The sequence below is a fragment of the Capricornis sumatraensis genome, chromosome 1 (assembly GCF_032405125.1).
Source record: "Capricornis sumatraensis isolate serow.1 chromosome 1, serow.2, whole genome shotgun sequence".
Taxonomy (NCBI): Eukaryota; Metazoa; Chordata; class Mammalia; order Artiodactyla; family Bovidae; genus Capricornis; species Capricornis sumatraensis.
The window spans coordinates 224,913,524-224,939,195 of record NC_091069.1 but is presented as its reverse complement, the minus strand read 5'-3'; the positions used below and the strand labels follow the sequence as shown (position 1 = coordinate 224,939,195).

Genomic DNA, 25,672 nt, shown 5'->3' with positions numbered 1-25,672 from the left:
CACCAGGAGTGAGAAAATAAGGCCAAGGGCTCAGTTAGATTGTATAAGTTTATATACAACTCTTTTTCTTGGCTAATCTGTCTCACTATTTTCCCCACTGAACATTGACTGAAGTGTTATTCTGTGATGTTTACAGACAGTCAGGGTTGGAAAACATTTGGAAAAGCATATTCCTTCAAAGTTTGGAAAAATAGCAAAGTTTTTACAGTAAAAATATGTTTTTTTAAAAGTATTTGAATAGTAAAAAGTAATTTAAAAAAACATGAAAAATATAGAAGAGTAGGAAGGGTCACCTGTGACCCAAATCAACCACAGCTGACATTTTTGTGTAAATCCAGCTAGATTTAGTGAATGTTTGGTTTTGTTTGTTTTAGATAGTTATGCTTATACTGCAAATATAAACTTATAACCTGCTTTTTCACTACTACAACTCATAATCTTTATTTATTATTTTATTTTTTTGGCTGCTCCATGCAATGTGTGGGATCCTAGTTCCCCAACCAGGCATCAAACCCTTGCCCCCTGCACTGGGAGCTTGGAGTCTTAACCACTGGACCACCAGGGAAGGCCCCAGTACTCATTATCTTTAAAACATCATTTTATATCATATTACAAAGAATGTACCATGCTTTATTTAATCCTTTCCATAAAGTTCAATTTTCTGGGTATTTCTAATTTTCCAGAATATTAAATAACATTCAAATATATGTGTTTGCATAAAATTTCATCTTGTATTCTTATTTATTTTCAGAGTGAATTTTTTTAAAGTTGGATTTATTTGATTTTATTTGATCAAAAAGGTATGAACATTTCTGAAGATCCTGACACATATAGCTTTGAAAAAAATTTTAAAAGGAAGGACAGCATTTCAGTGAGGACAGCAAACACCATCTGGAGGGGAAAAAAACATCATTTGAATATGACCCTCAAGTCCATTCAGAACACATAGGTCGATGGCCATATCTTGATGAAGAAAAACATTCTTGTCCTTATTCAAATGATTCCAGGCTATAAAAAATAAAGAAAAACAAAGTGAGTAAAGTTGACTTGATTAATGATCCATAATCCAGGTAGCAACTTAAACTTATAGTTTGCATTCTAAATGTGATAGAACAGGAAAATATCTATTTGAAATTGCTAGAAAAGGAATTAACCATTATATGTTGTTAAACAAGATGCAAGTTGTCTCATTCTTGATTTCTCTTTAGTCTGAACTTGCTGAATAGTTTTAGCAGTTTCAACCATAACTAAATTAACATTAATATTTTAGCAGATGAAACAGAAGTACTGTCAATTCAATAGGATAAAGACATATTTCCCTTCTTCAAAACCACTCACTAATAACTCCATAGTAAAGAAAGATTATTATGAATAGCTGAATGTAGCAGCATTCAAAAGAGAAATTTCTTCACTGGGATTAGTTTGTGAGCCTTCGACAATTTTATGAACAGGGACATTCTTAATGAATGGTCAGATTTCTTTGAGCTTTGAGTGATTTCTACATAGAAATGTTGCTCATTCAAAACATTTGTGTTGTTTTCACCACGGAACACAGAAGATGATTTTACAATTATTCCTTTGGTTCAGTCCATTTAGACAAGCCAACAGACACACTGGAATATAAGAAAAAATTGAGATATTAGAGGCTGAGTAAAGATGAGGGCAGTAGGAATGGAAAGAAAACGATGCCATTCCAAAAAGTCTTCCAGCAAGACACACTGCATCCTGGACAGCGGTGGTAAAGGAGGAGGTACAGGTGCCAGTGGGGGTCTGTTACCTGGATGATGACTGAATAGGTTCCACAGAGAGTCTTGGACAGCTGAATGACCACTCTGATGAGGCAGACAATCACTTGAAGTCCACTGAGAGCTATGAGAATAGAAAATAAGATGATGTTCCATTCCACTACGTGCGCGGGTTCCAGGCACTGAACCCATTCTCTGGAATCTGTAAGGAAACTGAGAGAGAAGAAGGAGTTGGTCAACACGACACGTGGCCAAGCTTAAAGACTCGATCCAAGGAAGAAGGATGTAAGTTTTCATATGTTTGGGAAATTAATGTATATGATTAAAGTATAATTATTGATAATTAAAAATAATATTATTCAATATTAATTAATCAAATTATTCAAATATAAATATTGAACATGTGGTATGCACAGCACTGGGCTATCATGTTTATTGTGAACATGCTTGCCTCAGACAATTCTAATTCACTTAGGAGGCAAGATGCTGACTGAAGAATTCAACAGCAATGAGAAGCTGCACATGTCAACACCAAGAGAGGCAGAGATTGACTATTTCCTAGGAGCCCGAAGTTAGCCTGGGCCCTCAGGGACACGGCTGAGCTAGTATTGCATATAAAGTAACAAGTGGTAAAACAACAAAGAGAAATGATGTTACTTATTCCTATACTCTGTCCCAAAGCCCTTTATAACAGCAGTTCTTAAATTTGAGCATGCATGCATATGTGCTCAGTTGTGTCCGACTCTTTGTGACCCCATGGACTGTATCCTGCCAGGCTCCTCTGTCCATGGGATTTCCCAGGCAAAAATACTGGAGTGGATGCCATTTCCTTCTCAACCCAGGGACTGAACCCAAGTCTCTTGTGTCTCCTGCTTTACAGGCAGGTTCTTGCTGAGCCACTGGAAAAGCGTGAATTTGAGCATACATCGATTGTCTGGAAGGCTTGTGAAAATGCAGATTCCTGGGCCCCAGCCCAGAACTTCAGATCCAGAAGGTCTGGATGGGACTAGAGACTGTGTTTCTAAATTCTCAGGTGATGCTGCTGGTCTGGGGTCCACTGTATGTTCTGCAGCTTTTAAGAAAATTGAGCGTATGAAGGGAAAATGCAAAAGACCCAGTAGTTTGATTCATCTAGCTAAGCACAGGATTCTGAGGATTAAACCACCTTCACTTTAAGATAATCTTTAAACCATGCTAAATTATCCTGACTGAGTTTTGCCCACTTCCAGGTCAGTTATGGCCATTAGCATTTCTCCAAATGTGACACTCTCTTTGTTGAACTAAATTGAAGTAAAAACTGATCGCTTAAAAAAAAAAATCCCCTGAAGAAAAGTAATCAAGTCCAATTACAGGGCAGAGTTGTTTGTAAATATCTTGTTACTAAGCAAGATGATTTTTCCCAAAGCAGCCATTCAGGCAACCTTGGTGCCAGCCAAGTGGCACGTAAGTCTCCTTCTTCCCTTTCTTCATTTCCTTTTCTCTATGTTCTGGGACATTCAGAGGCACTCTTGAAAATTTCTTAATATTGCTAATGGGTGTCTCAAGTGGTAAACAGTAGTGAATATGGACTCACAACTCCTGAATCTGTAGGATCTAGGGTTAGGAAAATTTTTTTTCCTTTATTTTAATTTACAATACTGTATTGGTTTTGCCATACATTGACATGAATCAACCACGGGTGTACATGTGTTCCCAAACATGAACCCCCCACCCACCTCCCTCCCCATAACGTCTCTCTGGGTCATCACCGTGCATAGGGTGAGGAACTTTACCTCTTGGATCTGGACAATGGGTGTAAAATACCTAACCCTAGGATTATTGTGAATATTTGATGAGAAGAATGTAGAACTGCTTTGGAATCTATAAAGCATGATGCAGATGTAATTTCCTGTGATCATTTCCCAAGAGCCACTTCCTACACCCTCTTAATCCTAGTTCAGTCTCAGCCACTAGGAAAGATAATCACTTCAAGATCCTTTCTCTAGACTGTTCCCAGTCTATCCTTTGCACAGATCATCCAACACCTTAAAGGAAGATGACTTGCAAGATTTCTATTTTCAGACTAGGATACGGTTCTGTTTATTTTCCTTGTATAAATAGAATGAGGCATGAGTGCACTAGCAGGGTCTGGGAAGCAACAGAGAAGTTTACCCTGATATTCATTCTCTCCACAATCTCTATACACAGTTTAACACAGCATTTACTTCATTATGTTATAAATATATCCATAGCTTTATCTGTGTATCTAGTTCCTCACTAAATAGTGTACTGTGAGAACACTGTAATGGTTTATCCATCTCTGAACAGGCGCATCTAAGGCCTAAGGCAGTGCCTGGCACATTGCAAAGATCAACAAATGCTTGTTGAATGAGACTGATTCCAGATCCTCACTGGTCAGGATGCCAGAGGCTGAGCCAATGGCTGAACTTGCCCACCACTTAGCAAATGGAAGATGTCACATGATAAAGAAGGTTATGCAAAGCCACGACTTTAATAATAAAACTTGGCATGTTGAGAGATTATTACATTTAATTTGTGCTTTACTTCTGTTTAATTTTCAATTGCAAAATGATGATTACCTCCAGTCTACAGAGTCTTGGAGATATCCCACAGCTTTTGTCTAAGCCCATACAGTTTGCAAGTAGACGGGAAGGCTTGAACCCAGATTCACAAGCATAGAAGCCCTATGCTCCAAGGGAAATGTACATTCTAATGCTGTCATCTCAGCAGAATGTTCTCTTAGGTTTGTGTGAGTTTCTAGAGGGAAGCGAAACTGTGTGATTTATTTCTGATTCTCTAGCACCTAATCCAAGGCCTGGACATAGTAGGTGCTTAATAAATATTTGTTGAATAAGTGTACATATGAATAACCAGTCTGGGGGGAACTTCCCTCGTGGTCCTAAGACTCCGAGCTCCTAATTCAGGGGACCCAGTTGTGATGCCACATGCCATGACGAAGATCAAGGATCCTGCGAGGTGCAACTAAGACCTGGCACAACCAAAAAATACATAAAGTAAAAATAAATATTAAAAAAAGAACTGATCTGGGCAACTTTCGCATTGAAATTGGAGCCTTATTTGGTTTGGTGGTGGGGAAAAGTTTAAGGGTTGACGGCATAAAAAATGACTCTATGTACCCAGTGGGACTTTCTACATTAAGGTCCCCTTTCCTGAGCCCCTTCAGTCCCAAAGGAGTGTCTCCTTCAAGTGTTCAGAAAAAACCTGAAATAATTTTCTATGTTCTCAGACCTGGAGGAGAGCTCTGCCCACAGCATGCGGCGTCTTGAGGAAGCTTTAGAATAAAAGCAACTATGGGCACAGAAGCAGTTGTGCTGTCCAGCTGGATGAGGTGAGTATATAAAGCCTGAAATGGATGTGAGCTTTGTTTTCCTTTTTAAAATATTTATTTATCTACTTTTATTTTTGGCTGCACTGGCTCAGTAGTTTGTCAGTTAGTTGCCCCAGGGCATATGGGATCTTGGGCTTCCCAGATGGCTCAGTAGTAAAGAAGCCACCTGCCAATGCAGGAGATGCAAGAAACTTAGGTTTGATTCCTGGGTCAGGAAGATCCCCTGGAGAAGGGCATGGCAATATACTCCAGTATTCTTGACTGGAGAATCTCATGGACAGAGGAGACTGGTGGGCATGAGATTGCAGGGAATTAGACATGACTCAGGATGTACCCATGTGGGCTCTTAGTTCCTAGACCAGATATCCAACCTACGTCCTCTGCATTGAAAGTTCAGTTCAGTCGCTCAGTTGCATCCAACTCTTTGTGACCCCATGGACTACAGCTCTCCAGCCCTCCCTGTCCATCACCAACTCTAGGAGTTTGTTCAAACTCATGTTCATCGAGTCAGTGATGCCATCCAATCATCTCATCCTCTGTTGTCCCCTTCTCCTCCTGACTTCAATCTTTCCCAGCATCATGGTCTTTTCCAGTGAGTCAGTTCTTTCCATCAGGTGGCAAAAATATTGGAATTTCAGCTTCTGCATCAGTCCTTCCAATGAATATTCAGGACTGATTTCCTTTAGGATCAACTGGTTTGATCTCCTTGCAGTCCAAGGGATGCTCAAGAGTCTTCTTGAACACCACAGTTCAAAAGTATCAATTCTTCATCACTCAGCTTTCTTTTTGGTCCATCTGTCATATCCATGCATAACTACTGGAAAAACCATAGCTTTGACTAGACAGACCTTTGTCAGAAAAGTAATGTCTCTGCTTTTTAATATGCTGTCTAGGTTGGTCATAGCTTTTCTTCCAAGGAGCAAGCATCTTTTAATTTCATGGCTGCAGTCACCAACTGCAATGATTTTGGAGCACAAGAAAATAAAGTCTGTCACTGTTTCCATTGTTTCTCCATCTGTTTGCCATAAAGTGCTGGGACCAGATACCATGATCTTCATCTTATGAATGTTGAGTTTTAAGCCTTCTTTCACTTTCATGAGGAGGCTCTTTAGTTCTTGCCATTGGAAGGCTCTTCCTGCATTGGAAGTTGGATTCTTAATCACTGGACCACCAGGGCAGTCCCATGGATGAGACTGAACAATAGAACAAGTCATGGGGAAGAAGGTGTAACTTCCCCAAGGAAAGGTACAGACCCTCCCTCATTTATTCTGTTAGAATTCTGAGCACAGAATGAGACAGGGAGAGATTCAGTGGCTCTCTCTTGTATCTCTGTCCAGGCCCTTCTTCTTCTTGAGCTGAAGGGCCTGTGAGTCCAGTACAATGCCAGTGTGAGGCATTCTGTAATCCAGGCTTGGGTCCCTCAGCACCTGACTGAACTACCAGCCTTCAGAGCAAGACCACCCCTTGGAGTCTTCTTTGCGACACACTCAGTAAGCTCCTGGCTGCTTCCACAAACTCTTGCACCTACTCTGTCCTTGGGTCTCAGACCGCACTTCACTGCCCATCCTGCTTGGTTCTATCTCTGTGTGGCTCCTGATGGTATAGCCCCAGATGGCACCATTTGAGGGCACTGTGATGCTATCCCAGCCAAGCCATTTTACATCTGTAAGAGTCTATATGTCCAATGTGCTTTGGCCACAAAACAAGACTGACTTCTCAGAACAACTTAGATCCTCAAAGCTCCAGCAGTTGCCAGACCACAATAACAATGAATTAGTTCTGCAGTAGAGCAGAAACATGGCTTTCATCTGGAAATGCTAATGACAGCGTCAACATGCTGTCATGCATGTGGCATTAAAAGACTGGAGGAAAAAATATATATATAGGTATATATAAACAATGACTGTGTAGGAATAAATTGGTCAGGATATCAGTAAACTATTAAGAAAATTCTGGACTAAGGTAGATGCACAGAACCACAAAGTGATCATGGAAAGTGAGTCTGAGCATGAAGTCAGGTGTTTCTGACTTTCAGATATCCTCCCAAATCAGGGAATTATTCCTTACCTTCCTGCAGTGCCTTCAAAGGCATACTCCCAGCCATCAAGAGTACGGCAATACGGACCTTGAAGAAGGCCCAGAGCAGATATGACCAGGCAGTATCCAGAGAAAGCAATTCCAAGAGCAGAAAAGATCATCGACAGCAGTGTCTAAATTAAACATAGAAGGAGGTTAGTGCCATAGAATGAGATAAGAGGATATTGTAAGCAAATGATCAGATAGGTAACCTTCCCCTACTCATCCAAGCCTATTGCAGTCTGTGCAATACCAATGTCCACAGAAAAACAGAAACATTTAATCCAAACCCACTTGATCTGAAAAATAAATTTTAAATGATTTTTTACCTTGGTAGTTCACAGAGAAAATTAGTTAATTTACTGAATTTCTTCCTTTTTTTCTGGAAGTTTGATATCAGAATAATGATAAACTCATACATGAATACAATGGAAGGATGTGTATCAATCAATCTATGCTTCTTTATTGAAGATGTTATTTCCTAGGTAGAGTGGATTCTCTAAGAATCAAAAGTTATGATCCTTGTATTTCTCTTAAGATCATAATTGAATATTTTCACATACAGGAATATGCAGGGAAATAGCAGATGTTAGCCTATATGGTCATATTTATACTCGAGTGAGACTGGATTGATTCTCATTTGAGTAGAAAGAATGAGCAATGTTTACTGATAGATCTATACAAGCTAAGTTGTGAGATTAAGTAGATTGGTCTGATCTAAATGGGAATTTCACATCTCTACAAATGATCTAATTGTGTTCCTTTTTATGGCTGCATAATATTCCATATATAAAATAGATAGCTAGTGGGAACGTGCTATAAAGCACAGGGAGCTCAGCTTGGTACTCTGTGATGACCTAAGAGGGTGGGATGGGGTTGCTGAGAGGGTCTCAAGAAGGAGGGGATATATGTATATATATATATACACAGCTGATTCACTTCATTGTATAGCAGAAACCAACGCAACATTATGAAGCAATTATACTCCAGTAAAAAGAATAAGAAGGAATTCCTGCAGAGGAGTAGAGGGGAGTTTATTAAGACCTTATGGGCATGGTGCTGATACTGAGAAAACAGGGTCGACAGAACACGATCCAGCTTATAAAGTGAATGCAGCTTAGGAGATCCAGGCAAAAGATAGCCTTGGATGCTGGATCAAGGAGATCAGATGTCATCCTTCTGGGCAAGTGGCTTCTCTCCTCCCACAACCTTTCATTAAAAAATTTTCAAGTTTACACAGACGTTGAAAGTATACTACCCTTTACTTAGACTCACCTCTTGTGACATCTACCATTTCTGCTTGCTCTTCCTCCCTCCTTCTCTGTATGTATATGTACATCTACACACACATCAATTTATTTATCTAAATATACATTTATTACATTTTTGTTGCTTAACCATTTGAAAATAGCTTGCAGGTATTGGGATATCTCATCCCTAAACACCAGTACTTATCTTCCAAGAAGAAATATATTCTATTATTCTGCAATTGGTTTTCACTTTTTTTGAATAGGAGCCAACGAAGGTTTATACACAAGGCTACATCTCTTTAATTTCCTTTAAACTATACTATCATACTGACTTTTTTTCTTTTAGGATATTCAATTATTTTTTAAGAGTCCCAGCCAGTTTTCTTGTAGAAAACCTCACATTTAGGGATTTTCTGACTGTTTCTCACAACTGGACCTGGATGAAACATTTTGGCAAGAACACTTGATCTGTGTGTGTCCATTATGGGCCTCTCACAGCTACTGATGATACTAAATTTGATCTCTTGATTAAAGTGGTGTCCTTTGGATCTATAAATGGATATTTTCTACTTTGCAATTAGAAAGTAATTTGTAAGCTAGTACTTAGATACTGTCATATCTTGTTCCCAAAAGACATTTCAATGGATGGGTTTGGCATCTACTGATCCTCATACTCACTGATCACCAATCATCATAATCAGTGGTTGTATTATGCGCTGTACTTCGTTGCTCATTTGTGTCTGACTCTTTGTGACACCATGGACTGTAGCCCACCAGGCTTCTCTGTCCATGGGGATTTTCCAGGCAAGAATCCTGTAGTGGGTTGCCATGCCCTCCTCCAGGGGACCTTACCAATCCAGGAATCAAACCCAGGTCTCCCGCATTGCAGACAGATTCTTTATTGTCTGAGCCACCAGGGAATCCCAATGCTGCTTTCTAATTCTATCATTTTTCCTACATTTGTAAGTTATCCTTTTTCTGCACAGAAGAACTTCTATTTCTTGTTCCTCTTCTCTGCCTCTCTCTTTCTGCTTTATTGTGGACTAATGGATTTTCTAATTTATTGTGTTATAACTCATAATTGTTATTATTTTCAGTGTTCAAATGGCCCAAATATGACCAGTGAGAACATCCCTTCAAGTCAATCCCTGTGCCCTTAGACATATGCCTGTCATTCTTGAGCCCATCCTTGCTTTCTGGCACAAGGTATCCCTAGATCTGGAAGGTGGCACTAGTGGTGCATGGGGATGGTCCAGAGAGATGATATGGGGTGGGAGGTGGGAGGGGGTTTCAGGATTGGGAACTCATGTACATCCGGGGCAGATTCATGTCAATGTATGGCAAAACCAATACAGTATTGTAAAGTAAAATAAAGTAAAAATAAAAATTAAAAAAACAATGTACAGTGTGAAAAAAAAAAAAAGAATCCACGTGCCAGTGCAGGAGATGTGAGTTTGATCCCTGGGTTTGGAAGATCCCCTGGAGAAGGGAATGGCTACCCACTCCAGTATTCTTGCCTGGAGAATCCCATGGACAGAGGAACATGGTGGGCTATAGATCATGGGGTCACAAAGGGTCAGACACAATTGAAGCAACTTAGAACGTAGACCTGGAATAGCCCTTTTCCCAACAAGACATAGGATTAGCTTGGGCAAGGAAGTGACATGAGCCAATAAATTATTTTGGAAACGTCTTATAACAAGGGTAGCCTAACAACCAGAAGTGTGTGAGCCCCAAAGAAGAATTCCAAGTAGAGAAAACGTCAAGTCGTGTTGACAAAGACATGCACTGGATGGAAAGACATTAAAGAGGCAATGAGTAGCTAGAGATGGGCTGAAAAATATTCTAAAGTTTGGGACTTGAATGAAAAAGAGACAGAAACTGGGGTGTCAAGAAATGTAGTTTGGTTAGGGAGAAAATTTAATTTAGTTTTAAAAGTGTTGATTTCAAGTGAGAGTAGGATGGCCAAACAAAAACATGCAGAAGCCAGTTGATAAATTCAAAAGCTGAGATAATTAAAAATGAGAAGGAAAAACCTGTGATTTGTGGAACAAAAGTTATCTCAAATTATATTTCTTCGTTTAGAATTATTTGATAAATGTAACATTGATATCAGATATGCAGATGACACCACCCTTATGGCAGAAAGTGAAGAAGAACTTAAGAGCCTTTTGATGAAAGTGAAAGAGGAAAGTGAAAAAGTTGGCTTAAAGCTCAACATTCAGAAAACGAAGATCATGGCATCTGGTCCCATCACTTCATGGCAAATAGATGGGGAAACAGTGGAAATAGTGGCTGACTTTATTTTTCTGGACTCCAAAATCACTGTGGATGGTGATTGCAGCCATGAAATTAAAAGACACTTACTCCTTAGAAAGAAAGCAATGACCAACCTAGATAGCATATTAAAAAGCAGAGACATTACTTTGCCAACAAAGGTCTTTCTAGTCAAGGTTTTTCCAGTAGTCATGTATAGATGTGAGAGTTGGACTATAAAGAAAGCTGAGTGCTGAAGAATTGATGCTTTTGAACTGTGGTGTTGGAGAAGACTCTTGAGAGTCCCTTGGACTGCAAGGAAATCCAACCAGTCCATCCTAAAGGAGATCAGTCCTGGGTGTTCATTGGAAGGACTGATGTTGAAGCTGAAACTCCAATACTTTGGCCACCTGATGCGGAGAACTGACTCATTTGAAAAGACCCTAATGCTGGGAAAGATTGAGCGCAAGAGGAGTAGGGGACAACAGAGGATGAGATGGTTGGATAGCATCACTGACTCAATGGACATGAGTTTGAGTAAATTCCAGGAGTGATGGACAGGGAGGCCTGGCATGCTGTGGTCCATGGGGTCGCAGAGTCGGACACGACTGAGTGACTGAACTGAACTGAACTGACATTGATACATGATAATTGCGGAAAATCAGAAAAAAGTATTTTAAAAATGAAAGAAAGAAAAAAACAATTATGCTTTGTTTTCCTATTTGATATTAGTGATCTCCTTGGTAGCTTCACATAGGATGACAGCTCTTTTAAATTATGTTTCTCATATTGATTATAATAGAGTTTTGCCTCCTCATAGGATGAAATAAATGGTTATTTTTGCAGTAGATTTCTGTTATACTTTGTAAAAAATATTACCTATTCATCAAAGCCATCTTTGAAAAAGGAAGAAGTATGTTTTCAAAAGACTGAGTTTCTTATTTACCAAATATAGCCTTAAGCAGTTTGCTAAAAGGATAAGTGGAGAATTTTCTCATTTGGGGAAGTTGCAGACATAGCATAATACATATATATGTATACATATATAGATTACACTCTAATGAGAGGATACAATTGCACAGTCAAACCAAGTAGCTTCAAAATAAAGTGGGAATAAGACTCTCTCTGAGTCACAGTTTCATTTTCTATAAAGTGTAGATGATGCAGATGGTTAGAGCACCTAGGATTAGTTCAAAAATTAAAGGATAGAATGTATATAAAAATTATTTGAAAAGTGAACAATATAATCAAAATATTATCTATTATTTCAAGTGTTCTTATTTGGCCAACATTTGTTTTTCAAAGATAATGATGCACAGAATGTTGGCAGAAAATGACACTCCACAGAGGAAATGATAGCAACCAAGAAGTTCATGGGGTTCAAGTCATGCTGCTCCAATATATGGCATCTTGGCATATTAATATCTTAAGCTGAAGGAGTTTGAGGAAACGGCAGAAGCAAGAAGTTCACTCTATCTGACACCCCCTAACTTTTCACCCATCTTCCTTGAAACGGGTCATAAAACTCCCATGTGAAAAGTACCCTCCCTGCACCAGGAGGAAGGAGACATTCCTACCACCAGACTGGAAATTTGGGGCCAAGAAATCTGCGTAAACCTTGTTAAACTAAACTTATCTTCTGAGTTACTTTTTCACCATTTAGTACTCCTAGCCCAAAGCCCTCTGACTTGCCAATTCTTTGCAAGTTAATTGTTGTTTCTTTGTTTAAAAGGTACAGAAGCTTCCTACTCTGGTCTTATCTTTGGGTCTTCATTCTTTTGTGTAGACTCCTGTGGAAGTCTCACCAAAACATGGAAATATTCTATAAAATCTGTATGCTTTTCTCAACTCGTCTTTGTCAGTTTAATTTTCAGACCTAGTTAGGGACCCTAAAAAGGTGGAGGAAAACTTCTTTTCTTTCTTACAGTTTCTGTCACCCACCATGGAGCGTTCGTCTCCTGAGGACACCCTGCTCAATCCTGAGGTTGCAGTCAGAGACCCTAGACCTCTGACATAAGCTGGCAGAAGAATTCTTGCTGAGTTAGTTTCTTAACTCTCTACCTGGGTGGGCCAGTTGGACAAAGGTGATAAAGATCCATCCCTTTCCAGATTCAGACTGGCAGGAGAAAAGCATTTGTAAGAATTAGTTTTTGAGATTGTGACTCTGATTACAATTTGGTTTTGGGGTACTCACTGGTTATTTTTTTTAATATTTTTAAATTATTTATTTAGCCATGCTGGGGATTAGTTGTGGCACATGAGATCCTTGCTCTTCATTGCAGCTTGTGGGATTTAGTTCCCCGACCAGGGATGAAACCCAGGCTCCCCGCATTTGGGACCTCAAAGTCTTAGCCACTGTACTAACAGGGAAGTCCCTGAATTGGTTATTGATTCTCTCCTTCCCAAAAATAGGTATTGCTTTCCTGATTGTCTCTTGTTTGTGTGTCCTCAAAACTTGGCTTGGCTTTCTGCCCATCAGGGCATGCAAATGTCAGTTCTTGCTTTAGCAAACAGCCAAATGTCAGATTGTAAGCCCTGTAAGGATGACTCTACAGAAATGTGATCATGCCCCATTTGGGGCTAGCATCCTCCCAACTGCTCTTCGGAGAGATTGTCTCAATCTTTTTCCTTTTGGCTATTGTATAGTTAGGCCCCTCAAGATGGCCGCTCTTTTGCTGTCTGTACATATCTTGCTCAACCAGTGCCTGTTCACCTACAACTTACTCACAAGACTGACCTTCCTATTTACTCGCCTCAGGCCTCAGTTAATGATTCTTCTTATTAAAGAACCAGTGAGAGGTGTGCCCTTCTGATGGTTTTCCTGGTAACGAGCCAGCTGACGTGAATTCCACTATAGCTGGCAATCTTCCCCCACCACCACCCCAGGGAGTGAAGACTGCCGCCATATCCTCCTGCCTGCCTTCCACTGCACATGGATGAGGGTGGGGGTTGTCACTCCAGGACCTCGCTTCAAGTGTGTAAGGGCCCCCATCCATTAAATCTCTAATGTCTCAGTTGCTGACTCCAGGAGCTTTCCTCTGTCTTGAAGCTTGTAGGCCTGTGGGGTGTAGCCAAACAGCTATCTTTGGAAGAGGTTTTGGATCTTAAGAAGCCTGTATGTCTTATACCTTATTTAGGGACATCTTTTATGCCTTTGGGCTTCCCTGGTGGCTCAAATGATAAAGAATCTGCCTGCAATGCTTGAGACTGGGGTTCGATCCCTGGGTTGGAAAGATCCCCTAGACAACGGAATGGTTACCCACTGCAGTATTCTGACCTGGAGAATTCCATGGAATGAGGAGCCTGGCAGGCTATAGTTCATGGGGTCACAAAGAGTCGGACACGACTGAGCAACTTTCATATTTGTGCCCATGGTTAAGTGCTGATTTTGAGTCACTTGATAAGTATACCTTTGGTTTAAATCCTTGAAACAGTTTTTAAAGAGTTGTATGGTTAGAAGTTGTCTGAATTGGAGGTCGATATTCAGAGAGTGATAGAAACTTTTTTAAAAAAGCTTTCTCTCCTAAGTGGCAATAACGCTGTGTACTCACAGGAAAGAAAACATGCGGAAGGCTTTGTAGAATGATTTATGAAAATGTTCCAAACACACGCAGATCTAAATTTAGAACATGGAGATATTTCCATTTGCATCATAGCTGGAAATCTTCTGCCTGATATACGGAAACAACTTGAGGAGGATGTAGTCTAACGGGCAGGTCAGCCTTTTGCTATCATTCAGGCTACAACTCAGTTCTTCAAGGAATGAAAATACAATTGTCCTTGTCTTACAAACTGAGTCTTTACAAAACCAGAAAAGCAGCTGTAAAACCAAAAGTCCACCAAACTTTACCAATCCCCAAACCTCTTCTAACACAAAATGTTGGCAGAAATTATAAAAAATAAGAAACAGTTATAAAAGACATTATAAAAGATTGGAAACAGAGCAGTTCTGCACTTAAGAAAAAGAAGAAAAAATTTAAGCAGGGCTACCCCAGTCCTCTGATAATGGACAAATCATTTGAGCTTGTTAGTGAACATGTCTTGTGGCACACTGAAAAACTGTATTAATATTATGAGGAAATGTATACTTCCAGAAATTATAAAATAATATGATATGTTCATAAACTTTCCAATTATAGAATGTTGATATGTAACAGTTCATAATTGCTTACTTCTTAAAGTTTACACTAGAAATTAAAATTTCTAAAGGTTAAGAATTCTAATTAACATATATAATTAAAGTTCGGTTCAGTCACTCAGTTGTGTCTGACTCTTTGCGACCTCATGGACTTCCTGAGGCTTCCCTGTCCATCATCAACTCCCAGAGCCTATTCAGTCAAAGTTACTAGAAGTAAATGGAATGACTCTGTATGGAAGGAAAGTAAGATGTGCTTTTGATTAAAGGTATGAGCTATAGAGATGACTTTTTGTTAAGGGAAAAGAGTAATTCCAAATAAAACAATTGGTTGTTTCAGAAAGTGGAAGAGGAGAAAAAAGGACAAATTGGCTGAATATAGAGAGTTGAAAAAAGAGAGAGAGAGGAAATCTTATGTGGTCAATCTGGCTTTAACATGAAAAGTTGTTATTGTTTTACTAAGTCGTGTCTGACTCTTTGCAATCCCACAAACAGTAGCCCACAAGGCTCCCCTGTCTATGGGATTTCCCAGGCAAGAATACTGAAGTGGGTTGCCATTGCCTTCTCCAAAGGGTCTTCCCAAGGGACTTCCCGATCCCAGAGATCAGGAACCTGTGTCTCCTGCTTGGCAGACAGATTCTTCACCAATGAGCCACCTGGGAAGCCCCCGGTGTCAAAAGTACATGGATGAAAAGCTAGAATGGGGTCTTATCACAAATTTTATTCGACTGTTGGTATCCTCTTGATAAGAAATCATGAAAGGTGTTTAACCTTTTGTGTAATCTACCCAGAAGCAAAGATTTTGTGTTTCATCAAAATAATTTCCTGGGCTTCATGTTGTTTTTACCACATCTTTGATTATTTAAGACAATAGAGTCTTCATTACTTAGAGTCAAAGGTTTTTGCTTGTCTATTTTGTCTTACAGTTATGTAACTTTCTGTATTTACCTTTGAAATTGTCTATCTTTAGTGAAATGGATCACAAGTATTGTTTCACAGTGACTTGTGATCCTATTAATATTTGATATTTTTGACAAAGTTACCCCCAAATCAAATTCTAAAGTCTTTTCGACCTCCAACTAAATTTGGGATTTTCCAGAGGACCAGTGAAACGTCTCTGTAATATTTTCTCTTTCCTTAAACAGAGAGAGCGAAGGAGAAGGAGAGAATAATTAGATTTACTTGATATGTTAAATTACATGGGAAGCTTTGTCAAATAAGAAGTGATTTTTAACCTTTATAGGTTATATTTGTAGGGCGCATGTTACTAATATAAATGTTCCACAAATTATATGGCATTCCTAGAAAAGTATGTCCTAAGATAATGTTGTGTGTGTGTAATCAGTTATATCTGACTCATTGTGATCCCATGGACTCTAGCCTGCCAGGCTCCTCTGTCCATGGGATTTCCCAGGTAAGAATATAACAGTGGATAACCATTTCCTCCTCCAAGGGATCTTCCAAACCCAGGGATCAAACCTGAATCTCCTGCATTGCCAGGCATCTTCTTATACCACTAGTGCCGCCTGGGAAGCCCCAGTATAATGTTATCAGTCATAATTCTAGCTATTATCTTAAAATGTTGTATGTCTCAGAAATAATCAAAGGTTATTGTCTTTTGTATTATATTAAACTCTCATTAGGGCTTCCCTGACGGCTCAATGGGTAAAGAATTCATCTGCAATGCAGGAGACACAGGAGACGTGGGCTCAATCCTTGGCCAGAAAGATTCCCTGAAGGAGAAAATGAGAACCCACTCCAGTATTCTTGCCCCAAAAGTTCCACGGACGGAGGAAGCTGGTGGGCTACAGGCCAAAGGGTCCCAACGAGTCGGACAAGACTGAGTAACTAAGCACACAAAAACTCTCATCAGGTCTTTAACCATGGCCATTTTAAAGTCTTTTGTCATTAACAGAGAGTCATTGTTTTATTCTGATGCTTTTGCAGAAGTGTTTATTTTCAAGGAGATTCATAGAAAGAATGCTAACAAGTACAGGTCTGTGATAACTTTAACAGCATATCACTGAACTGAGTGAAACTTTCCAAAACTTTTATAGAGAAACTGATGGATTCATAAAATGGTTAACACAAGATCATGCAGGAGAAAAATTAAGTACATGGAACTGATGAGTTATAATTCTTTATTACTTTCTCTTTAAAACACTGCTGGTTCCTTAATATTTTGCTTTCCATATTTAAGGAAACTGTTTTCTCTTTTCTCTTCAGCTATCTATATTTTAGAGCAATTTTGTAAAGTATACCTTTATGAACAAAGATGAAATAATTACTTTATCTTCCTACCTGATCCCTCCAAAATTTGAAAACTCTTAGTGATTATTTTTATTTTTCTGGCAATATAATTATTTGCATAAGTTCAATAAGAATCTGCTCTTCTTTAACATGACACAATTGGAAACATTGGTTATATTACCAAGGCTTTGACTAGAATGTTGGATTTGAGATTATGCAAGGAATTATATATGACCAGACAACTTTAAGGAACTAAGGTTGACTTTATGGAGCCAATGAAGTCCCTTGGAAAAAGTGGCCTGGTACCTTGCTTACAGGATTCCCAGCGGCTTTACCAGGTGGGTAACGAAAGTCACTTCCTGGCAGGTGCAGAAATCTCAGGATATTTGGGGGACCTAAAGAAGAAAGAAATTAACTGAAATCTATGAGAATTTTCCTTGGCTTGTCTTCCTAGCCTGGGGAGAGGATTAGAAAAGTCTCATCTGAGATTCTTTATGAAAATTTCCAGCAAAGAGGACATTAAAAGAGCCTATATGGTCATCACTATTCTTGCTGAACTTATGTAAATAACCAGGCCAAGTTTAATGCAACTAGACTTATTTCATAAATGAATTAGTCTTTGACTATCTCTGATAGAAATAGGGTGATTTTATAGGAAAAAAATATGGAAAATCATTGGAAAATCATAACATACTTTGTGGATATCAGATTCTAGTCTTATTCATTGTCTTTGAGTTTTCGTTATCCACCTATACACTGGACTGGATCCTAAATTCTTTTAGTTTCTTTCAATACCTGGCTACAATTCCCCAGATTAATGTTTCCAATTTTTCTTCTACCCTTCTTCTGACTTGGAATCATTAAGAACTAAAACTTCCCTTTTCCTGAAACCGGACAAGCTAAAGCTAGGCAACTTGATATAAATTTTAGAAAAAACGCCACTATAGCTCATGTTAGACAATCTGTTCCTGTTTCTGTGTGAGCCTCTCAGAAAGTTCAGCAGAATACTTGATGACTTTTCCAGAGACATTCAAGCTATGAAGCAGAAAACTTGGTCAGATTACCTTTCTCTGCTCTCACTCCATCTGACTTGGAGTTTCAACAACTAGAAGACTTCTCAGTTAGAGACCTTCTCAACTAGCCACCCTCGGGACTCAAAACTTGAGTTTATAGTTCATTCTAGCTATTAACTTTTCGCTTGTTTGTTTTCATGTGAATGCCCAGGACTGAGAGACTGATTCACTGGGTTATTGGACAATTTATGCCCTCAGTTTCTGGACTGTGAACCTTCTTCAAGGAAGTTTCAGACAGAAGAATAATGGGATTGAGGACACACTACCCCAAAATATGGCACCTTGGCACATTACTATCTTAAGCTGAAGGAGTTTGAGGAAACCACAGAAGCAGAATGTTCTCTCTGACCTCCCCTACCCTCTCACCCCTCTCCCCTGAATCAAGTCATAAAACACTCAGGTGAGAGGTACCATCCCTGAACCAGGAGGAAATAAGACATTCTTATTACCAGAGTCTGAAATTTGGGGTCAAGAAATCTGTATTAATAAATGTTTCTCTTCCTAGTTACTTCTTCACCTTTCTCTATCCTAACCCAAATCTCTCTGTCTTAGTCATTCTTCACAATTTTATTACTTCTTTGTCTAAAAAGTTTGGAAGCTTGCTGTTCTAGGCACATGTTCGGGTCTTCATTCTCTTATGAAAATCACCATATACATGTAAAAACTCAATATAATTTGTATGCTTTTCTCATGTTAATATGTCATCAGTTTAATTCTCATACCCAACCAGGGATCTTAAGAGGGTTGAGGAAAACTTCTTTCTCCTCTACAAAATAAATCTTGGCTGACCTAAATTTCCACTCTAGAACTTCAGAAGTTACAAACTGGTGCAGGCCCAAATTTGGCCTGCAAGGTGTGCTTAAATGAGAATTAATTGCCAACATTTTATAATTGTAAAGTGTTACTTAAAAACTCCATATTTCTACTTCCTATTGAAAGCTGAGAATTATATGGCTACCAATATAGTGGCAGCCATTGGTTGGATCTGAGTAGCAGTTCCCTCACCTCCTTAAATAAAAATTTGCTGTAATGTCTACAGCCTCATGTATTTCATTGCCATCAAATATTTGGCATCTGGGAGTACATCAGTTGGGATCCCTATTCTAGATCATACTTTGAAAGAACCAAGCAGGCAATCCAAGGAATTCTTTCTGCCTTCCTCTTGCTCTTCTCACTGAGATGCCAGTTGTCTCATGCAATGTCAATTATAAGAGAGTATCAAAATGCTACACTATTTCTAGCATCAATTTGTGCTGGAAATGCCAGTAGTGAGTTAAGGCAAACTGAACACATGGATTTTTATTAGATACTTAATGGTACAAACATTTATTTTCTAGAAATTTCCTGAGTATCATAAGTTAAAATTTACTTGAATCCATTGTTTCACCTAAACAATTTTGAAAACTTTTCTGTAGTATCATAGCAGCAATTACTGAGGGCTGTTTGAGTCAATTGGTTAAAAAAATAGACACACAGAGGGAATATATTTCAATCTTCTAACTCTTTCCCCACAAGAGGCACAGTGGTAAATTAAACAACTAATTCAATCTTTCAAAAGCAACAGTCAAGGAAAGCAAGCCACACAAACCTGGCTGCACATTTAAATTTGATTGCACCTGGGACCAACTAAGTCAGGGTCTCTGGGGGTGGGATTCTAACACCAAGCTCCCAGATCATTGTAGTGTACAGCCATTGTGTAGAACCACTGTTGCATAAGAATGCCTCCAAGACCTCTGGTAAAGCTCCTCCTAGTTAATGAATTATATTCTCTTTGAGTCACAGGGGACTCATCTATAAAACAGGAATAGCAATAATATAATTCACTGAGTAAATGTGAACGAACTGTGAAGTGTTATGCAAATATGAATAAGTAATGATGATCATGAGGAGGGGAAGTTGGATAATGATGGAAATACAGGAGCCCAACACCTACTTGTTGAGCATAAGCTTAGAAAGTGTGGTTGTATTATTCTCTCTTGATTCTATTTTAATTATTTTTAAAGTTCCAATTTAAAAATGTACATAATATATACAGGGATAAATCTCACACTGCTTCGAAGGAACCAGACACAGAAGATGAATTCTCTGTGATTTCATTTATATAAAAAGCAGATCAAAGATTAATCTTTTTAGGATGATGGAAATGTTCCATCTCTTGACTATGATGGTAGTTTCATGGGTGGAGTTCACTGTCAAAACTCATGGAACTTTGCACTTTTAATTGAAGCCATTTACTGTTTGTCGGACTTCCCTGGTGGCTCAGAAGGTAAAGCGTCTGCCTACAGCGCGGGAGACCTGGGTTCAATCCCTGGGTCAGGAAGATCCCCTGGAGGAGGAAATGGCAACCCACTCCAGTACTCTTGCCTGGAAAATCCCATGGACGGAGGAGCATAGTAGGCTACAGCCCATGGGGTCTCAAAGAGTCGGACACGATTGAGTGACTTTATTTCACTTCACTGTAAATTAGCCTCTGTAAACTTGATAAGGGAAAAAATAGACTCACAGAAACCCGGTTAAGAAGAGATAGTATTATATTCTAATTCAAGCATCTTTAAATATTGAATTTCTAGAAGAATATAAGCAGAACAAAAGTGGAGGAAAACTGTATGCAAAGTGGAAGAGAATTTTTGTGAAAGTAAATTCTTGGACTCTGAAATGACAGGATCATGGAAAGGGTACAATAGTGTCAGTATTTTCGTGTTTCTGAGTGAGAGGAAAGAAAGCCAGAGCCCACTCAACCATCCTCAAAATACTATTTGCTCTTACCATGTATTTTTTGCTGCAGTTTTCACTCTGGCAACATTTATATTTGTTGTCATTCTCCAATACAAGAAGAACTGCTGCTACTACAAGCATCTATTGTAAGGAAGAGAAAAAATATAAGAAATGGAACCCTAGTTTGCATTCAAGCTCATAACCAGAATTTGGTGTTTCAGCGCATAGACTCTGGGATCTGGTAGATCTGGGTTCAAATCCCAGCTCTTCCACATAATAGCTGGGTAAACTTGAGAGTCCTTTCCTATAAAATGGTGCTGAGAACTCACTTCTTTAGGTTATCATTAGGTATTATATGTAAAATCTTGAATAGAGTGCTTGATTTATAACAAGTGACTGATAAATACTAGCTATTATTATCATAGTTATCAACTATGAAAGGCTAATGATTGGCCTGCCCTGGTAGTCTAATGGTTGGGAATCTGTCTGCCAATGCAGGGAACATGGGTTTTATCCTGGCTTTAGGAAGATTCCACATCACCCAGGACAACTAAGGCCATGGGTCTCAAGTGAGAAGCCATTACTATGAGAAGACTATGCACTTGCCACAAGTAGAGAAAGCATGCACGTAGCAAGAAGACCCAGCACAGTAAAAAATAAATAACTAAAATTTAAAAAATAAATAAATAAAAATTTAAAGAAATAATGATTAAGTAGGAATAAATAGTATGGACATGAGATTACCATTCTCTATAGCAAACCTACACTTCTTACTGACTTGGTTGTAGAACAAAGGAAAACCATCCTCCAGATCTTGGCATTTTCCATCCTCTTTCCACTTTCTGCCCTCTGAGAAGGCAGGTGAAAGGTATAGTTAATCTGAAACTAAATCTCTTAATCCAAAGGAAAGAGCATTCGGATCATCTCAGATTCAAATTTTCCAACGTGTTTTGCCTGTATCAACAAACTGGGAGAATTCAGTGTATTCTACTTCCCTCTCTTGGTATCTTAGGCAAAAGATTTAAGTTCTGGGAAGAACATGGATTTCTTTATATTACAGTTGTTGGTTTGGCGAAGTATGAGTCCTGAATTATTTCTGGCAAATTCTCCACCTATCCTTTTCTCCTACTGTTCAGTACTGAATCTTGCAGTGGAGTTAGCCCATTATTATTTTACTGCTTGGAGTGAGCATTCCCAGTTTCCAAATTCCTTCAGCCCATCATTTATTAACCTATGTATTTAATTATTTATCCATATTCCTCTCTTTTCTCCTAAAAGGATTTGCTCTTGAAAGAGTATTTTTCAAGGAGTCCTAAACAGTGAAAAATAGGGAATAAGTTCTTTTCACAGTTTTAAATTTTACATGGACTATAAGCAAAAGTTAGTCCTACATTCCCCTCCTTTCAACACCGTTAATTATCACAGTTTCAAGAGATTCTGGTTTAACTTTAATAATGCCTTGCAAATCTCCTGTTTTTTTACAATTATATATTGAGAGAAAGAATAGCAAGATAGCACAGTAAACTAGGTGCCAAAATCAGCCTCATTACAATACTGTTAGAAATAATTAAACCTCAACCCTAGAGTCCTGTGTCAAAGGAGAAACACAGGCATGTTCTGTGTTGAAAGAGAAACTGCTTTCTCTTTTTGTTGTAAAGTATAACTGCAGGACAGAGGGCTCAAGAATAATGGAGGAAAATTACCAAAAATTCCACTATTTTCTCATGTTTTGACTATTTACTCCTACATGTGTGTATTTTATATAGCTGCAACCATAATGTATTCACAATTTTGTTATATCTGTTTTCCTTAACACAAAATAATATGCACGCACTTGTCCATGTTGTTTCATGTTTATAATCATAACTTTCATCAGTTATGAAATTAATAGACCATAATTTATTTGGCCATGTCTATACTGTGATGCTTCTAGCTTTATGCTATTATAAATAATGCTGAAGGGGCTACAGTCCATGTGGTCACAAAGAGTCGGACACAATTGAGGTGACTGAGCACACGCATGCAGATAGTGCTGCCACAAACATCTGTGTATACATTTCTTTCCTTATTTTGGATTATTTCCTCAGAATGAATTCTCAGATTTAGGATCACCGAGTCAAAACACATAAGTATTTTCATAGGTCTTAATATATCATATTAAAAATTTCTCCCAAAGGCTTACATTTATTGATAGTATCACCATCAACATTGTTTATATACCTAGCATATAGCGTGTGCAGTAGCACTGGGTATTAATAATTCAAAATTTATTAATTTAATGTGAAAGCGGTAACTAAATGAAACCATTTTTCAACATAGCTATCCAAATATTACAAAATCCAGTTCAGTTCAGTCGCTCAGTCGTGTCCGACTCTTTGCGACCCCATGAATCACCCACAAAGGTGTAGTGATAGACTACAGTGGATTTTCTTTTCTGCTATTATTAGCATAGGAAAGTTACAGTACACAATGTGGGAGTTTTTAGAAATGATACGACCGGAAAAAATGTCTTTTTCACTGAATTGCAAACATGATTTATTATCAGTTTGTTTTTAAACAGCACAAAGTCATCAGGAAAACGTTCATTTGTGGATTCTTACTGTGGATACCTTGATTTAGTTTTCAAAAACACCACTATCATTAAGGGTATAATGTCAGACAATTTCATGATGGTATGGCCCATCCTTCACTCAGTATTAATAATTACAATAGTCACTGGCTACCTACAACATGTCAGTCTCTATCCTGGGCACTTCGTACATGAGATTTTATTTAATCCCCACAATTTCCCTCAAAAGTAAATGTCATCATTCACATTCTTCAAATGAGGGCACAGAGGCCCAAAGACACTGAGTAGCTTGCTTTAAAGTCTCATGACACAAATAACAGAGCTTAGGCTGGAACTCAAGTTTGTCTGAATCTTCAAGTTTATGCCTTTTCTGTTGTCTTAATACCCCTCCAAGCTAGAGAAATCATGAGTGTAAATAGAAAATCCATTCTGGAAAAGGGCAATGCTACTGGAGATTAAATAGCATAAGTTCACATACAACTTTCATGAGAACATAATATTTCTACATCTCATCAACTTTTAATAGGACTAACTTCCTGCATTGCTGAAGCTATATAAATAAGCAGGTTATTGAAAACAAAGCTACCCTCCTAGTCCTCACAGACTTCCTCCCTTTTTATCCCCATCCATCTTCCAAATCCCAAACCCAGGACTCGTAGAATGATTTTTCCATGATTCATCATTTTCACTAGGAACAAGTCAATTCTTAGTAAAAACTCCCCTTCGGCAATCCCAGCTTCTCCAAAGTTACACTTACCATGATACCTGAGAAACAGATTCCTTCAAAATACCAGACGTAGTTGGTGAGTTTATTGCTGGATGCATAGGAAGCTTGCCCATTGGGGAAATACAATAATATGTTCACAATTATACTCCAAAGTGCAAGAGGAATCAGCAAACTACTCAGGCAGCTTCCACACTTCCGAGACCCCATTTTACCCTGCTCAGAACCTGCAGGAGATTTCAAGAGTGTAGAATTACATCAAGCCTGTTTGGTTTTGTTTGTTTTCCCCCCTACCTGTCTTTCTTTTTTCTTTCTCGAGATTACCTACCACTTTCTGGGTCAGAGCCCTTCAGTTCACATTCATGAGGAGCCAGGACTCGGACAGAAATGCAGCCCAGGATCTTGTCGATGTGGAAATAGTGGTTTACTGTTTGGAGAACAATAGACAAAGATCGACTGGCTGAAGAGCTGAGCTGGTCTTCATCCTGTGCCAAAGGAATGCGGTGCTTTTACCGCTTTTTAAAATAAGTCATTTTCCTCTGAGTTAGAGCACTCAAGACGGAACCCTGAGCGTGTTTGCAGAAGGAAGTTGGGGTGGGGGTTGGAACTGAGTCTGGCAAGTTTCATACCAAGCAAAGGACAGGGCTTAATGAGGAAACGACCAAGGGATCTTATACTGGCATGGGATGTGCAATTTGCTCAAATATTCTGACTCTATGTATCTGTCTTTTATTTAGTCCTCTTTTTGTTTCTCTATGCTCACTATTCACCAAGCACTGTTTAAACTACAGGGGACACAAAAAGGACAAAGAAAGGGGCAAATCGGTGGCTGAAAAAAACATCACAGGTGATAAGTTTATTGGTAGAAGACTGGAACAGCTTTCCTCTTAAGAGTTCACATCTTTGTCTCTACTTCTCTGAGAAATAATAACAGGAATAAATTCATATCTCTTACTGTCCAGGAAAAGGAGGTAAAAAAAAAAGTTGGGTAATTTGATTATCATTTTATGAATAATAAGACTGAAGTGAATTGAGGAATGCTCCCTTCCAAATTATTGCCCTAAAGAGCACAGACTTTAAAGAGCCACAGACTCCTCTAATTCTGATGAGATAAGGAGAAGGTTATGGGAAGGAACCTTGGCTCTAAAATGTTAAATATAATGTAGACAGTGGTTTAAAGAATTCAAGGTTTGGTAATTCCCCAGTGGTCCAATTGTTAGGACTCTGCCAAGGGCTTGGGTTCAATCCCTAGTTGAGGAACTAAGATTTCACAAGCTGCATGGTGCAGCCAAACAAAATGAAACAAAAGAACTCAAGGGTTGCCTGACCTCATTGCCACTGTTTCTACTGGTAACCTCAGAACACTGCTTGACAACTTTCTTAAGTCTCAACTTCTAACCTGTGAGATGGGAATTAAAAAATGGTACATTTCCCACAAAGATAAGTGTGTGGGTTAAACAAGATTGTGTGTGCAAAACAGTGTCAGATGATAGAGAGGCAGCAATCAATAAATGGAAGTTACTGTGAATA

General features: G+C 38.7%; 1 protein-coding gene across 3 annotated transcripts; it reads right to left on the bottom strand.

Moving 5' to 3' along the window:
• Positions 1-703: 703 nt before the first annotated feature.
• Positions 704-24,675, bottom strand: TM4SF18 (transmembrane 4 L six family member 18). 3 transcript variants are annotated; one of them, XM_068976708.1, is made up of 6 exons: positions 24,471-24,675; positions 24,176-24,369; positions 20,901-20,990; positions 7,162-7,304; positions 1,778-1,869; positions 704-1,008 (listed from the first exon to the last, which is right to left on the bottom strand). In XM_068976708.1, the coding sequence occupies exons 2-6, from the start codon at positions 24,350-24,352 to the stop codon at positions 869-871; spliced, it is 642 nt and encodes a 213-aa protein (XP_068832809.1). In that variant the 5' UTR covers positions 24,353-24,369; positions 24,471-24,675; the 3' UTR covers positions 704-868. The 3 variants fall into 3 exon arrangements, with proteins under 3 accessions (XP_068832809.1, XP_068832827.1, XP_068832818.1); XM_068976717.1 differs by having other exon boundaries at positions 870-1,008; positions 1,778-1,958; XM_068976726.1 differs by lacking the exon at positions 7,162-7,304 and having other exon boundaries at positions 1,778-1,958.
• Positions 24,676-25,672: the final 997 nt, after the last annotated feature.